Genomic DNA, 16,540 nt, shown 5'->3' on the forward strand with positions numbered 1-16,540 from the left:
TACCTGCCTTTCATCCTAGTGGTTGTCACCTCCTCTTGGTTTATCATCGAACTGATGCAGCATGCACTTAGATATGTGCTGTCTCAAATACTAAGAGAACAATATATATATGCAAGCAGCACCCAGATACAACATAAAAGCAGCTCTGTTTGCACTCCTGCTATCCAGCCGTATATAAGAAACTATTTCAAAAGCAGAATTCAATACGGTCTTTACAATAAATACTTTTCCTCTTTATTTAACCCGGTACACAGATGAATTACTTTTAATCTTCAGCACTATCTTTGTTGTAAATGACTCATTCTGTGGTTTGTAGGACTGGGAGATTTCCAAACCTGAGTGAATCCATTACTGTTCGTTCATCAAGGTATGATTATAACATTGTTAGCTACAAAAGAGCTTCCTGCATCCTTATTCCAGTTACCTGCTATCACGAACAAGCAGATCTTTTTTCCCTTTTCATAAATCCAGATAAGCTGAACCTTTAGAATAATCTTTTTGGGTTTTGTTCTCCTTGCTTCTCTTTGAAGGCTCCTTAAAAATGTTAGAGACTAGAAACTTAAATGTATTTGTAGCCAGTGTATATGTCACCCACAAATTACCTTTGGGAGTTGTCTTTTGACATGTGTTTTGAAAGAGATACCAGCCTTGGAGCTGTTTCGGTGACATATAGATGGCCGTGGTAAAAAAGCAAAACTCTTCTCGCACTTGTATAAAATGACAGGGTACGTAGAGGCACACATTCATTAGGAGTCCTTTCAGCTGTCAGAAGGAAGTAAGAATTCCTTTTCCTGTGCTTACATAGCTTTAGTTCTGTATGCCGAAGCTCCTTGCTCTGAAAAGCTCTCTTGCCTTTGTTAGGTGCTGTGGAGATTTTAGTTTTGCTCTTTCTCTGTGTGTTCTTCACAGTCAACCGGTGCATCAGAATTTTGGCCTTTTGTGTACACTGAGTTGACTCCTAGAGCTTCCTTAAACAATTAACAGAAACACAAGTTGTATCAAATTGACCAAACTTTTCTTATTAGAATTTTTGAATTCTTTGTTCTTTCATCTGTCTTATCAGTTCTTTCCAGCTTGGATGTGCTCTTTTTTTTCAACCCTGAAGAATAGCAAATACACAACAAAACCCCAACATCTAGACTGGGTAGAAGTGTAAGACATTTGAAGGAGACAGTTTGCCAGAAAACTGGTGACTGCTTTTTAGGCAGTTTCATTTACTTATAATAGTGATAAAGCCTAAATAAAAGAATTGCTACTTAATGTTCAGTTGCAACTATGAATACAAGGAACTAGTGATGGGGACAGCAGCTATTTTGAATAACCATATATATCCGAGGGCTTTACCAGATGCTATATCCATAACAAAGACTTAGTTTTGCCTATGAAAGTACCTGTAGACTGAAATGGTCTGGGTTCTACTCTCTGCAGAAGACTTGTTTTCCCTTAAGTTGAAATACTCTTCAACTGACTTCAATTCTTGTGTAAAGATGAAAGATGTATTAGAAATAAATGAACCTTTAAAGCTGATCTTGAGTAGGAGTGTCAGTTTGCAACACCACAGCAGGAAGCTTTCATCATACTTAAAATCTTAAGCAATGTCTTGTTTAACACCATCTACTAAAGTGTTCACTAAGGAGGTTTTTCCTCAGGTTGTTTCAGAAACTTGTGAAAGGCCGGATTCTGAAATAAAACAGTAGCAAGCAAGCGAACTTTCCTCGTACAGCCTCTGCCTCTGAGCTCTCCATCTCCCCCAGCATCTGTTCTGTTTAATTATATTGCGAATTCTGTTGCTTAGTATCTAAGTAAACCAAATAATGTTTGAACTACTTCGTACACAGGCACGCATTTACATTTCACTTTGTTTCATTTTTGCATTCCAAGTCTAAAAATACATTTATAATTTGCCTCCTGAGAGACAAAGGAACTAGATTAGCCAATTTACAGTGAAAAAATTACAAAACTGAGTCAAATTGCTCTATCTTTTATTATAGAGAAAAAATGTGTATTCCCACCAAACAAGTGGTAAGGTTACTTTTGTTTACCAGCACTGTCTAACACACAAAAGAAATACCATGAAACACTTTAAAGAGATGAAAATTGTTAGTATTTCATTTTGTGGAGCTAGATCCACTCATAATTGTGAATAACTATCTATATGCTCTTTCTAAATGTATTTCTCAAAAGGTTAGGGAATTCTTTAATGGAAAATTTTCAAGAATTCTATTTTCTGTTAGCACTCATTAGCTTTCTCAACAATTTCCAGCCTTGGAAGCCGATCCTAATGTATGTTTTTTTGAACTTGCTCTGCTAATAAAAGTAGCGAGACACTGCAACCACTTGAAGACCAACCATCTTAGTTTAGGAGGTACCACTTTTACAGAAAATGTCTTTGCCATAGAATGGCAAAGGAAAACCTTATATGTCCCCAAACAGTTTGTTTCTTTATGAGACTTACAAAGCAAAGGAGTAGTAAATACCCTGTGATGACTTAAGAATTTTTGGCAAGACATCCTGGTATAGGTGAGACTTTTTGTATGCATGGAAAACCTTGGAAAATTATCAGATACTCGTGATTAGGGTTTTAGAAGGATTTCTGTCTTGTCTGTGAGGATATCAGCCAGAAAGTAGCAGAAGGGGTACTGGGGAATAGAATTATTTGTTTTATTGAAAAATGGGAACACTGATGGGAAAGAAGAGATACAATCCAGCAAGACTAAATGTAAAACTTAGCACCTTATGCAACTCCCTCTTTCTGCCTAGGAGTAGTTTTGAAGAATATTTGGTGAATACCAACTGAATTTGAATCATTATCGCCATATTATTGCTAACAAAGTAAGTGTATTCAAATGAATATGCAAAGATATTTTCTGAAGAGGTGGGCCAAAGTAGCTCTTCAGCTGGGGCTGTTTCAGGACAGAGCAGGAAGGTTAAACCCACAGTTACAGATGCTGTGTTTCAGGACTAGTATGGTACAAACGGATGGGCCAGGACAACATCAAGAACTGTCAGAAGTTTAGAAAATTGTACTCTGCAAAAGAAGATTGAAGAAACTGAGGTTCTTTAGTTCAGGAGGAAGGGAAAAATATCTAGTGAGCACCTGTGAAAAAAGAGTATTTTCCTCTAAGTTCAACGAGCTAAAATTACAGTAAGGAAGGTTAAATAGAGATTAAGCAAAGTTTTCTGACCATAAAGATAATTGACCACTAAGATACGTGACTGAGGAAAGTGAGGAATATGTGAGTGGAGGTTTTGAGGAATGGATTAGACAAGTATCTGCTGAGAATGATGTAGCTGTAAAGGTTTGTTCCTACTGAGGGCAGAGTGGACTAGAGCCTGTATTTAAAGGTACCTGCAGCTCCTTCTTTTCTGACACAGAAGTGTCTTTTTCATTACAAAGAAAACGGTCATCTTGTTCTTAAATGCTAACCTAGATTGTTGCTAATAAACAAAAGGCTTAGTAGCATCAGGAGCAGAAAGAGTGTTGTGTGACTTACTAACTATTGGTGATATGAGAAGTCTGGTTCCAGAAATGAGCCTGGAAATAAAAGCTGGTTTGGTTTTTCTGTTGTTGGGGGGAGGGGGGGTCTGTTTTAATTACCTCATTGCAGCAAAGATTACATGCTAGGTGTAAGAGAAGGAAAGCTGCATGATCAGAACATGACAAATGTAATTCCTAGCTCTTCATCATCCGACAGTCTATATATAGAAAATAAAACTTTCTAATCATAAATGCCCATGTAGACAGATTGCAAATGTCCGATGCCTTTGCTCTAGAAAGAGACCATACATGATTATAAAGGAAGGAAATCCTAAACTGGGAAAGTTCGGTCACTAAGTAGCTCTTTTGCCATTCCCAGGGCTGAATAAAAACCTTTAGAGCAAGCAAAGACTGGGGGTGAGGGGGGCGATGCTCTTTGGGGAGGGGTGGAGGTTTTGTGAGTTTGGGTTTTGTTTTTACCAAATTCAGCATTTATCATAATATTCTTGATTCCAAAGGAGTATGTGGTGTAATAACGTTATTTCAGAAGTGAACCATAAAATACGTAATGGAAAATGGTTGTGGACTGGCTGGGAAGCAGGAATTCCTATACAGCCTCATATTGAGAACTTGGTTGATACATGCAGCATTCTCAATAAAAGAATAGTTGTCTAAAATCATCTATGTTGAAACTTTAGGTGTCTAGTAATTACACAAAGAGCTAGTTTTAAGGTTCACCATCTCCCAGTGACATACTTGAAACACAAGATAACCTCATATGTCCTGTTTCTATAGATAGCTGCCTTATTTCCTACAAATACAATTATCTTTTCTCCGAGTGTCAGCTTATTGAATAATTTGGTATTAGGAAAGGAAGTGAAAGCAGTTGGGGAAAGCAAACAGAACTGAATGCAGTCATCAGTTAATACATCCAGAGTATTTTCTGTTTCTTCTTACTCTTAACTTGCCTTCCTGTCCTGAGTCTGTCTTGATGTGAAGCTGTTATAGATGTCGAGTTTCCAATCTGACGGATAAGCAGGTACTACCCAGTAAGTTTTCCCCTGTAAGTATATTTCTTTGTTCTTACTTCATAGATGCCAGAATTTCAGAAGAAGACTGTCCATATTAAGGACCCAGGGAGAGTAGAGGAGATTATTTGTGGCCTCATCAAAGGTGGAGCTGCCAAACTTCAGGTAAAGATAGCAGAGGGTGTAACCAGTTTGGAATGAAAGCGATCATGTGACTGTTGCTCTATGCCAGAAAAATTTAAGAAATATGTACATCAGCCTTCAAGAAATCTCGAAAACTTAGATATCTGTTAAGTCTTTTAAGAGCCCTTGTTGATTCAACTGTAATTCAGCTAGACAGTAGGTAGGTAAATGATATAAACATATATGCTTAGTAATTTCAGGAAATATTTTGACCGAAAGATTTAGAAAAACAGTTTTGTTAGGGTAAAAAGTTAGTCTTATGGGTTGTTCTAGCTGACAGTACAATAGTTCAATAGACGAGGGAGATTTCTGTGACACATGCTACTCAGCTGCCACTGTTGTTGATCGTTCAGAATTTCTAGCCATTCTTTATTTTGTCCCTCCATGTTGTAAGACAGTTTTGCTTTTTCTTTCCTTAAATAGATTATTACAGATTTTGATATGACATTAAGTAGATTTTCCTACAATGGAAAAAGATGTCCAACTTGTCATAGTGAGTACTTTTTTTTTTTTTAATATGGATTGGTTTGTTTACTCCTTTTAGTTTTTCCTAGATTTTCATTTTCTATCTAATTTATTCCCTAATATGTAAGATTCTGTATTGACCTGTTACTTAACGTGTACATCCTAATGAGGAAGTATTCTAGTGACTGTCTATATGTGGATGTATGTATGTACATTTTAATCACAGTCTGCGTGAATTAAAATCGAATAAGTTGTCATTCACAATTAAAACATTAAGCTCTGAACCATAAGATGTTGGTGGCTAGATACGGTAGGGTTGACTCTTATTTTTAAAGAGCACATAATAGTCCTGATGCCTGTCATGACATTTTTATCCTGTAGCCTTTTAGAAGAAACAAAGAGAATCCACTTACTAATGAGACAGGATTCCTAAAACACATAGGATGCCTGGTGATGATTTCAGAAGCAGTGAAATCTCAAGAAACAGATGAGAGAGCACAAAATTGGCCTTTTAATTCAGAGTGAGGGGAAGGACATCTTCATGCTTATGAAGAAAACTGTGCCTTTTACTGCTTGCCAGTAAGAAAGGTTCAGAGGAAACACAGTGATATGTCATCAAGCATTATCATCTATGTCGCTGACGGCATTGCGGAGCAAAGTAATGTAACAGATTAAACATCTGGTTTAACCCTTTATTTTTTTTTCATTCCCCAGACATCATCGATAACTCTAAGCTTATCACAGAGGAATGTCGGAAAAAGGTAAACGGAAAACCTACTGCTAGCTGTTGGTTTGTTGTACAGACAATTGTTACTGCTCCCTGGCTGTCCTGTGTGTGGAATTACACAGCAGGACAAGGGATACTTTCAAATCCTGAAAGCTCTCTGAGCTTTCTCACCGACTGCAAGACCCCCCTTCGGTAACAGAAGTGAACACTAATATCTGTGTGCTTGATAGGAGCACATTGTTCAGTTTAACAGCATCCACTTTTTCTCCTTAGATATATTTACTCTTTGTTCAAAGAGCATTTGAGAGTCCTTTTTTATCTAAATAATGTAACCAGAACGAAGAAAGCTATTGTGATTGCTTAGATCAAATACAAAGTGTTGTTTTATAAAAGCACATTAAACATCTGGTGGTTTTTCCCTTCAGTTACTGCAGCTGAAAGAAACCTATTATGCCATTGAAATTGATCCAGCTCTCACTATTGAAGAAAAATACCCATTTATGGTAGAATGGTAAGAGACACCTCCCATCTTCAAATCGTACTAAGATTAGATTTAATAAGGTTTTAAAGGCAAAGTAATGGTAGTAATTAGCTTTTAGCTAACACATTAACTGAATTAATCTCTTTGGGTGCTGTGCAACAACTGTTTTTGTTTTGCTGTTAACTTGAATGAGCAAGAATTAACCATACAGGATGCTTTTCATTGCGAGATTCCATGAAAGGTGAATCTTAGTAGGTCAATATTGACCTATTTTTTGTTTCTTTTCTAGGTACAATAAATCTCATTCACTACTCATTGAACAAGGCTTACAAAAGGAGAAGTTCGCAGAAGTTGTGAGGGAATCTGATGTTATGCTGAAGTAAGTTCCTTTTGATTTGAACGACCCTGTTTCAGAGCATTTTCTGTAGATTCTTACTGGTTGTTGCAGGAAGGGAAGAACAGGAAAAAAAGAAAAACAAAGAATAAAAGACACCCCCCACATTTCTGAGAACATGGCACCCTGATGCTGGGACACAGTGAGCTCTTCACACTCCCACTTTAATGATATGGTGTAGCTAACGCCTACGATGATCGCACTGTATAAACTGGAGATCTGAAACTTTTTCATCCCATCTCTGAGCTTCATTCGTGTAGACTTTCATCCTCTTGAAATTGCATTAACACTTTTCTTTTTTAAGGGGAACGTAGAGTTCAACTTTGTTCCTTTGAAAAACAGTCCTTACAGTATTTTTATCCCTGATAAAAATGCAGCTACTTGAGGAATATGCTTCATTTGTTGTATTAAATATTGTTCTTCTATGGCTAAAAGCAAGTTTAAAAGCCAGCAAAATCCTTGCTTGGAATGTGCTGTGGCTCCCATGTCTTTTAAAGTCCTCCAAAGTTGTCTGTAAATTTTGAACTACTGAAACAGGATGTTAAAACTTCACTTGTGTAAGTATTTATCATACTGACTAAATTCTTACCTTTTGCAAAACAGACAAGCACACCATCTCCGCCTGTTTGAAAAGCCTGAGTCCATGTGGACTGAATCCTCATTCACAGGCTAAAATTCCTTCCAAAACTTTTGTAATAATTTTTTTTTTTTTAAATGTAAAATTCTACCAATCAGTGTCCACGTGGAGAAAGGGCAATGGAGATAGTGTTACCTTGTTCCTGGAATACTATACACAGGTTTGACTGTGTACCGAAAACTAAAAATCTGTCAGGGAAGAGAAACAATTAATGTTTTCAGGATTTAAAAACCAAGTAAAATTTGTTTTATGGTAATAACCCTATAGAAAGTCTAATACTTCAGCAAGGAAGATTGAAAGATGATGTACAGCCTGGTAGTAGCTAGAGAGAGTTTCTGCTAGTTGCTTGCTTGTCCTGGCGCGTTGTGGGAGGGGAAGTGCTCTTAAATCTTTATAACATGATCAGATGGTTTTGGGAGAAAAAAACTATACAGACCAAGACCAAACAGCTTGATGCAGCAGTTTCTTGCTAAAGTGACGTGCCTTGTGCTAGGTTGATGGTTATTGCTAACCTGAAAAGATGAAGCGAAAGAAGTATCATGAAATCCTCAGGGAAAAGTAATTTTCTCTTCTGAAGACGATGTGAATGTCTTCTGAAAACTTGGACTTTTCCTGGCTTTTATTTGAGGTTTGATTTGTACTTACATTCTGTGTTGCAGAGAAGGATACGAGAACTTCTTTGATAAGCTCAGTGAACATAATATTCCTGTGTTCATCTTTTCTGCTGGGATTGGGGACATTCTTGAGGAGATTATCCACCAGGCTGGGGTCTACCATTCTAATGTCAAAGTGGTTTCCAACTTCATGGATTTTGATGAAAACGTACGTATGAAATAACAGGTTCTTGTCAAACGACTGTTTGTGGTATCTAACAGCTGTTTATGTATGCTACAAGATGAACACTTTAATGAAACAGATGCAGCCATCTCCCCTGCCACACAGAAAATCAGAATTGCATAGCCAGCTCTCTCCCAGGCGAAAAACAAGCAGAGGCTGACAGTTCAAACACCGGTAGTGTGGCGTGACTGAGAGGCCACTCACTTCCTTTACCAACACCCTCAGACCCAGCCCTGTGCTGTGCTGCTGCTCCTCCGAGCAGGGAGAACTGCTGCCTGTCTAGTCTTAACAATGCTGGTACAGTCGTTAGGTTATTTAACAGCCATTTCTCTTGTTCATCGTTAGAGGTGACGTAGTTCAACAGTAGTTCAACAATATAAACCATCTATTTCATTCTGTCTTATGTGATATTAGAAATAACTTTGTTGGGCTTTTTTTGGTAGGGAATATTAAAAGGATTTAAAGGAGAATTGATTCATGTTTACAACAAACATGATGGTGCCTTGAAGAATACAGAGTACTTCAAACAGCTCAAAGACAACAGTAACATCATACTGCTGGGTGATTCGCAAGGAGACTTGAGCATGGCAGATGGAGTCACCAACGTTGAGCACATTCTTAAGATCGGCTATCTCAATGATAAAGTAAGTAGCCTTAAATAACCCTGTAAACTTCGAGTGAAATACTGTGAGACAGGGACAGGTTCATTATAATAAGCTTCAGATATCAATCCAAGGGCTCGGCCTAGATTTGCTTTGAGATTTCAAACTTTTCTCATGGATTTCTTGCCTCAAGTTTTTTCTAACCTGTAAGCTACAAAACCACGGGTGTAAATTGCTTTGGGTTTTGTGATTTTGCTGAGAAGTAAGTCAGAGGCTAGAGAAATTAATTCTCTTTAATTCCTGTGGCTCCTTCTCCCCCTTTCAAAACTGTATTGATAATTGAGTAAAATTACAATCTTCCAAATAACAAATTTAGGCAATGTCGCTTTTTTTTTTTTTGAAGGCGACACAGAACTGGTTGTTTGCTGAGTTATAATGCGCATCATTTGTATTCGGGAGAGAAAAAACCCTCAGTTTTCCATTTCTTTCTGCTTTTCTGGAAACTGAGGAAGTAGCTTTTCTTTCAGTACCTTTATATGGGAGATCCTGGAATAAACGTGAGGTGTTACATCCTGGAGTACACACGGAGTTACACGAGGCCACTCCTGCTCTGTCACCCCATGAATTCACGCGTAGGAGCGATAGTCATTCCCTGAGTTTGGTGGGAAGACTGGGCAGTGTTTTAACGACAGTGAGTCTTCCAGTAATGAGTTCTGTATCTAAGTGGGTCTTTGTCTTTCTCCCTTCTGCACTCAGGTAGATGAGCTTTTGGAAAAATATATGGACTCTTACGATATTGTCTTGGTGAAAGATGAATCCCTGGAAGTTGCCAACTCCATCCTACAGAAAATCCTGTAAACTGCAATCTCAAGTCACTCCATTCCTTCCAGGAGGCAACTGGACAGAAGAGCACACGTGTGCTATCTTAGATGTGTTTATTACTCATTTACAGAACTGTTTAATTTAATTTAAAACTTTTATCTTCACTTTGGTGTTTTGGAATACATATGGTATCCATTGTCAGCTCGAGGCTCCTTCTACTGCTCTTACGCTGCTCTTTATTGTCTCACACTCCTGTTATGACTAGATTTAAATTGGATTTATAGCAGTGATAAAGTGGTGCTGGTGGGATACTATGGTTCACAGTCTTTTAATCAAGCGTTTCAGAGGAGCATTTTAGAAAACGTGGCTATTTTGTAAAACTGAAGATGTAAATGTTCTGTGAATAAGCAACGTGCGCGTGTGTGTCGCCTTTTCTTCTTTTGAAGAAGATGCTTCAGTCTCAGCTGTACTTGGAAGGATCTTACACACTACCGACTTTCACAGAAAGTTTTCATACATATATTTTTCTTCAGTAAAAATGCTTTATTCACGCAGTTCAAGCAAAGTGTTTCTTCTTAACGGATTTTTGTATCATTACAAAATATCCTATATCCTTATTAGTTATTTATCCTCTGTGGAATGGGAAGAATGTTTTAAGTTAGTGCATCTGAGGTAAAATTTCTCATCTTTGTAACAACAGATAAGTCTCACAAGCTCCCAGTACACAGCCATAACTTCAGATCTCTGTGCACTCCTCCACTCCCAGCCTGCTGTTTCATGTCAAAGCTAGCATGGCTCAGCTGAAAAGATTTCTCCTGGAACTCTCAGTGAGCTGCTCCTGGCACAGCAAATCAAAACAAAGCTAGGTCTTAATCTTGGATTACAAAACTATCTTGCAAAATCAAATTTTCTTGCTACCAGCCCCGAACCTCAGAAGCACTTAAGGAAATCCTCTCCAGCCTGGCTTTAGGTCACATTCCCACTCTGCACATTGTGAGCTCAAGTAGCAGTGGAGCATCCAGCTCTCCTGTCTTCACTACTCAAGTCATCTCTGTTTAAACACCTGGGGATGTTCCAGGCATGGGACTTCTCTCTCCTCTCTGGGCAACCTGGGCCAGTGTTTCACCACCCTCACTGTAAAAACTTTCTTGAGAAAACCTTTATTTCCTCTGTAGTGGACACATTGCAGTCCCTCTCAGCAGCACCTACAGAATGATACAGCTTAACATATCAGAGTAAGCTTCCAACGCTGCAGCTGCGTTGCAGGAGAAGTTAAAAATGGTGTTACCCTGGTCCCGAGAGGGCCCTGCTGTTCTAGCTCTGGTCATTAATAAAATGGAGGCAATCACACAGCTCCGCTAATGGGCAGTAGAGTCATTGCTCCCCTTTGCTTGTTTTCACACACAGCAGGAACTGCACCATCTTCCACTCCCCGAGGATCTGTAATGAAAATACGGGAGAGCCTCCCTCTGCGTTCTCTCCCCCCAGCAAGCAACACACGTCTCACAAAGCGGCCCCTTGCTATCCACCCTGTGGTCTGTTATCTCAAGTGTGACTTGGTAGCACCAGGCACATTCTTTCCCAATCAGCAGACGTACATCTGTTACCACACCTCCTGGAACGTCTCCAGGAAGGCAAGATGGGGGCTATTTTCCTCTGCAGTAAACTGAAATTAAATGATCCCCGTGTTTGAGTGCCTGGCAGAGGCCTGATGCACGGTCTGAGGCAGTGTGAGCACCCTTTCATGATCACATCACACATGCTGTGCTGGCAGGGAACTGCTGAGCACAGGAAGCTTCCAGAAATTCCAGCATTTTAACAGGCAAGGACTGTTTGAGGGATCATATTTCCTAGTACACAATCTACAGTCATGGAATTCCCTACTCCTGGCACAAGGGCAGCTCCATCCCCAGATGCGGGAGCCTTAGAAGCCGTCCATTGGAGCAGAAAACCCCTTAAACCGCAGGACGACCGAGGAGAGGACAATGTCTTGGCTGCCTTCCATTTGAGAGCCCTGACTCAGGCAGCAGCGGGTGGGAAGAGCTGAAAGCACCCTGGCAGTGCCAGTGACAGGAGGAGACCAGAGCAGCAGCTGCCTCAACCCTGCCTTGCCAAGAGCCCCTCAGCCCAAGCCAGAAGACGGGGAGAGCTCGAAAGCAGCAGTGACAGCTGCCAAGCCAGTGGCATCAGGAGAGCTGCTCTTCACCCTCCTTCACCCACGCGCACACAAAACCAAGCGCCCAGCAGCAGCGGGTGCTGCAGCTGATGCACAACTGACAGGAGCAAGGACTGGCTGAGTGGGGACACTGCACAGAAGGGGCAGAAGGCGAGGAGGACTTGTGGGGGGGCTGAGTGGGGGAGATGCTGCAGCTCCCGGAGCTGCAGGGTGAGCCTGGGGCGGAAGGAGACACAGGCAAGGGCAGCAGGCTGGGGGGTAGCAGAGCCCCTTGGCGCAGCCAGGGACAGAGCAGCTTTCTGGAACAGTCTGCATTTGGGGTTTTAGGCACCCACAGAATTTACCTCAGCTGAGCTAACGTCCAGGGGTTTGGTGGGGGGCAGTAGGTTTGGTGGCTCTCGGGTGTGGTGTTTTAGGGATTTTTTTTTTTTTTTTAAACAATCATTCTGGCTCTTATCAGAGCTGCCAAATAGAAGTCCAAAAGGCAAACACCGAGGTGTTTGGATGCACCGCTTACTCAACCAGTCGCCAGTGCAAGGGGCTGATTATCAGGCATTACACCCAGAGTTTACACTGGGACAAAATTTTCCGTTTACACACGGGTTACCTTTGGAATAGAGATAATGGTTAAAAGTCAGAGGATGTGAAAAGTGGCTGATGGCCCCAGCACAAGGTATGTCAGCAACACACTCTGGCACAAGCTCATGCTCACTTCCCTGGCCACCGGTGAAGAGGAGGAGGCAATGCTGGTCTCTCTGTGTGGTGTTTGTGAGGGGCTGGACTGCCCCATGTTCTCATCCGGCTTCCCTCAGGGCTTCACCTGAACCCACTGATCCTCCCTGCAGAGGATTTCCTCAGCCTCACCCAGCCCTGTGGGAAGCGAGCCATCCCTCCTCCAGCGTGATGAGGATTAAACCGTTCAACCCACCCACTACTGGAAAAAACAGACAGAACCCCCCCAATGAAACACACGCAGAAAAGCGTACGCAGGAAGAGGGTCAGGCAGCATCTTCAAAAGCGGTTCCCAAAGCAGATCTCCCACCACATCTTCATCCCAGTTACTGAAATCAGCATTCAGCCCGCCTAGAGCCCAAGCGCATCAGGAGCGATCGCTCGATGGTTTCCCAGCTACACAGAGACTTGGACCTCTTTGCCTTGGTAGAGGATTTCAGATCAACATTGTGTAAGGAAGATTTTTGCAGCCTCACCTCCTCCACACAGATGGACAACGAGCGGTCAGTCACCAAACGTCCAGGCCACACTCTTACCCCTCCACTAAAATCTCCAGCACGCTTTTCTCCTTCCATCATTAAACCCTGTCAGTCTCAGATTCCGCGTTAGGGGTCTGCCAGAGCAGTGAACTAACTTTCACTAGGACCTGAGACCAACTAAGGCAACGTTGCAGTCATCTGATATTCAGCATATGAACACTGCAGCTACGGGTTAAACCATCCTTCTCCAGCATGACTGATTAGTGTAAGCGCTCTCCAGAGCCTGCAGGCAGTTTTAGGACAGAGATACCAGTGTCTTTCTAAATCAAACTTCCAACCAGAAACATTTTGAACCCTAGAAGTCTATTATTTCATTCACGATTCAGTGTGGAAAGGAAGGTATCATATGTTTCCCAGACCATTTTCCATAGCCAGAAGAGTGTATCTAAAGTTTAATGCAAGGAATAAGCACAAATTTGTGAGAATTTGTTAATTATTTTTCTGCTCTACTCACAGTATCTGTTCTGTCTGAGGCACACAACCAAGGTCAAATATTTGGGACCTTTAGCTAAAAATGTTTCCTCCTTCTGAGAGGGTGTTGCAGCCAACTCAAATGTCCTCTTACTGTCAAACACACACTAATAGTCCTCAACCGAGCCAAAAACTTGCACCAAGTACCAGGTAAATACACCACTTTTAAGCTTAAAGGAAAATCTGAATATATAAAAGGAAGCATCTGAAAATAGTATTTGATTCAACAGCTGCAAACTCTGATTTATGTATGATGTCTGAATATACTTGGAACAGGTGGAGTTACACAGCAGAAAGTATCAGTCAAATTAGCACCGAAAAAAGGTCACACAGACGTTTGTAAGTATTTATAAATACCTGGATTTTTCTGGGGACGCACCCAGCTCCCTTTTCCTCAGACAATCCCGTAGGTAACTGCCAGCCGCGACTGCAGCAGCTCCCTCTCATCAGCCGCTGCCTGAGGGGGGTCAGCTGCCAGCTCCGAGAAGAGCACCTGCCTGTCCCCCATTCCTGCCGGGCCTCTCCTCACCGAGAGCACCCATCTTCATCCCCCTATCAACGACCTTGAGAAGTTATTTTCTGATTAACTTATCTCAGTTAAGTGTGTTAGAAAGTACCTAAACAGATCCTAAATAAATTGGGAATTTTACGCAGTTTAGCCTCACACAGCCAAGTGGTCCTGGCTTCCGCTGCCTTTGTCTGGGCACGTAAACACCCCCTATAAATACAACCCTTTGGAAGCAAAATTTTCAATTTATTCTCTGCTTTTTTGTCCCCCAAAGCTTCATTCCAAAACGGCAACCTCCAGACTTGGGGGGAATGAGCTGAGGGGGCCACAAAAACTTCCTCGACAGAAGAACATCGATGAGATGGACCACAAACCCTGTTTGCTCAAGCCTAAGGAGCCATGGAGTAAGAATCTCAGACATACTTAGCCTAGCCAGAGGCACCGGTAAGGTCGTACCTGCTATCCCATCACTGACACGCACTGCCAGAAAAATCCAGCACGGCAACCTTTGGGATTAAAAACCGGCTGCACTCGTGTGCACGGTGACGCTCAACGTCCTGCAGTGCCCTGGAGGGTAACTGCGCTTTCCTGGTTCACCAAGAACCCCTCAGACACCTCCTGGAAGCAGCTGGAACAGCCCTCCCTGCAGAAAGAGCTATTCACCGAGATTTTCTCAGATAAAACCACCCGACAAACCCAGGAGATAGACTTGGGTTTTGGGGGGTATGTAGGAGAACAGAGTAAGGAGTTGTTTCGACGCCGAGGACTGCTGCTGGCAGCTCTCACATCACACCTTGCTTCCTGCCCCTCAGCTCAGCTGCAGCAGCGCGCAGAAGGAATTAACCTCAACCCCAGCACAAGCGAGCAGCTACCTCCCAAGAGAAGAAAGGGGGAAATTTTGTGCAACATCATCTTCCGAGAAAGCTGCTTTCACAAGATGGCAAAACTTATCAGGAGCCATTCGGGCCGTAAACCTTCGGACTGCGAGTGCCGTCCGCTGATATCTGCAATATTTACATCTGGCATAAAGGGCTGGTATTTACATCAAGCCCAGACCAGACTTGCAGCATTCTACAGGCAATACAGATGGTTTTTTTGAGCTACAGATGAAAACACCAAGCCTCAGGCACAAGTGTGGTGAGTTTGCTTTCGCTCACCTGGGGAATGAAACGTGAGACAATTTCATGCAGTGAGAGACTCGGAGCCCCCAGCCGACAGAACCATCACCCTCCCAGCAGCCAGTCACCGCTGAGGGCGGTATGGGATGGGCGAGAAATTACTTCACCTGTGTGAAGTATGGGGAGGGGGGGGAAAATCTTTTATTGTGGTTCATCCTTTTCAACCATTTTGAATCAAATAATCCAGTTTAAAGTATTTTTCCTGAAGATCGATAGCGATACTGAAGATACTGGGGATGCGCCTGCTGCGAGCCAGGGATGAAGCTGCCCGAAGGGGGTTTGCTTCAACTCAAGTTCCCAACCCATCAAAACTCCAGAAAAAAAGAAAAGGAACTTTGACAGTAATAGTTGATCAACACTTTATTTAACAAAAAGATCAGTTACCCAACATTTAATGGTATCAAACTAAAAAAAAAAAAATTTCACTGCTTTTCCTATAACAACGGTATTAAAACCCAATACAAAATGTTTTCATCCAACTGGAATGGCAGTTTTTGGAAAGAGCGTTTCAGGGAGCTCACGGCCCTTTAATGGTATCAAACTAAAAAAAAAAAATTTCACTGCTTTTCCTATAACAACGGTATTAAAACCCAATACAAAATGTTTTCATCCAACTGGAATGGCAGTTTTTGGAAAGAGCGTTTCAGGGAGCTCACGGCCCACACGTACATATCGAGAAAAGCAAGAAACTAGACACAAAGCATATAATGGAAACACAACTCCCCTTGTCGGTGACAGCGTCTCACCATTCGCATTTGTGCTCCTTACACGCCATGTACTGAGGGGGGGGTGGGTCACTCAGCCTTCCGGAAACATCCGTCTGTGACAGTTGTTTTCGGATGAACAGCTTGGTACATTCATGGATCTAATGGGAGATTGTCTCAAGAGGTGACGTAACCGAAACCGCCCTCCCAGGCCGCAGTTTGTGCGGAGGGACAGGCCAGAGGGTTTGCAGACACGGACAGACGGGGCTGTTTCTCGATCCCATCACTGCCTTGTTGTTTGCCCACCACGCCAGGCTGCTCTGCTGCGTAGGCACGAAGTACTCGCTCCTCAGTCTAACAATTCCCAAAATAGGAGACGGAAGGCCAACACAAAATCAACTGTATCCACTATTTATGGCAGTATTTGGACCCCGTAACACTAATATTTAAAGTCTAACAAAACTATAAATAAGGCTGTAACTAGGAAGGTTTGGGAACGCTGTTTCAACAGGCCAGCGAGAGTCGAGGTTATTAATTAAATACTACACAGCCGGTCACAAACTTTAATTGCATCAGGT

General features: G+C 41.9%; 1 protein-coding gene across 1 annotated transcript; it reads left to right on the forward strand.

Annotated features, from left to right (window-relative positions):
* The first annotated feature begins 4,572 nt into the window (after nt 1-4,572).
* On the forward strand, nt 4,573-10,205 carry NT5C3A (5'-nucleotidase, cytosolic IIIA). Its single transcript, XM_010143166.1, has 8 exons — nt 4,573-4,671; nt 5,113-5,182; nt 5,869-5,915; nt 6,307-6,392; nt 6,652-6,741; nt 8,053-8,215; nt 8,674-8,874; nt 9,589-10,205. The coding sequence occupies exons 1-8, from the start codon at nt 4,573-4,575 to the stop codon at nt 9,688-9,690; spliced, it is 858 nt and encodes a 285-aa protein (XP_010141468.1). The 3' UTR covers nt 9,691-10,205.
* The last annotated feature ends 6,335 nt before the right edge of the window (nt 10,206-16,540 follow it).

The sequence above is a fragment of the Buceros rhinoceros genome, unplaced genomic scaffold, assembly GCF_000710305.1.
Source record: "Buceros rhinoceros silvestris isolate BGI_N320 unplaced genomic scaffold, ASM71030v1 scaffold6569, whole genome shotgun sequence".
Classification (NCBI taxonomy): Eukaryota; Metazoa; Chordata; class Aves; order Bucerotiformes; family Bucerotidae; genus Buceros; species Buceros rhinoceros.

What these genes read in the sequence shown, in the direction of transcription:
- NT5C3A (XM_010143166.1), top strand. Translation starts at nt 4,573, where the DNA reads ATGCCAGAATTTCAGAAGAAGACTGTCCATATTAAGGACCCAGGGAGA. An exon ending in GAATCTGATGTTATGCTGAA is followed by an intron (nt 6,742 to 8,052) that starts GTAAGTTCCTTT and finishes TCTGTGTTGCAG; the next exon opens with AGAAGGATACGAGAACTTCT. An exon ending in TCATGGATTTTGATGAAAAC is followed by an intron (nt 8,216 to 8,673) that starts GTACGTATGAAA and finishes TTTTTTTGGTAG; the next exon opens with GGAATATTAAAAGGATTTAA.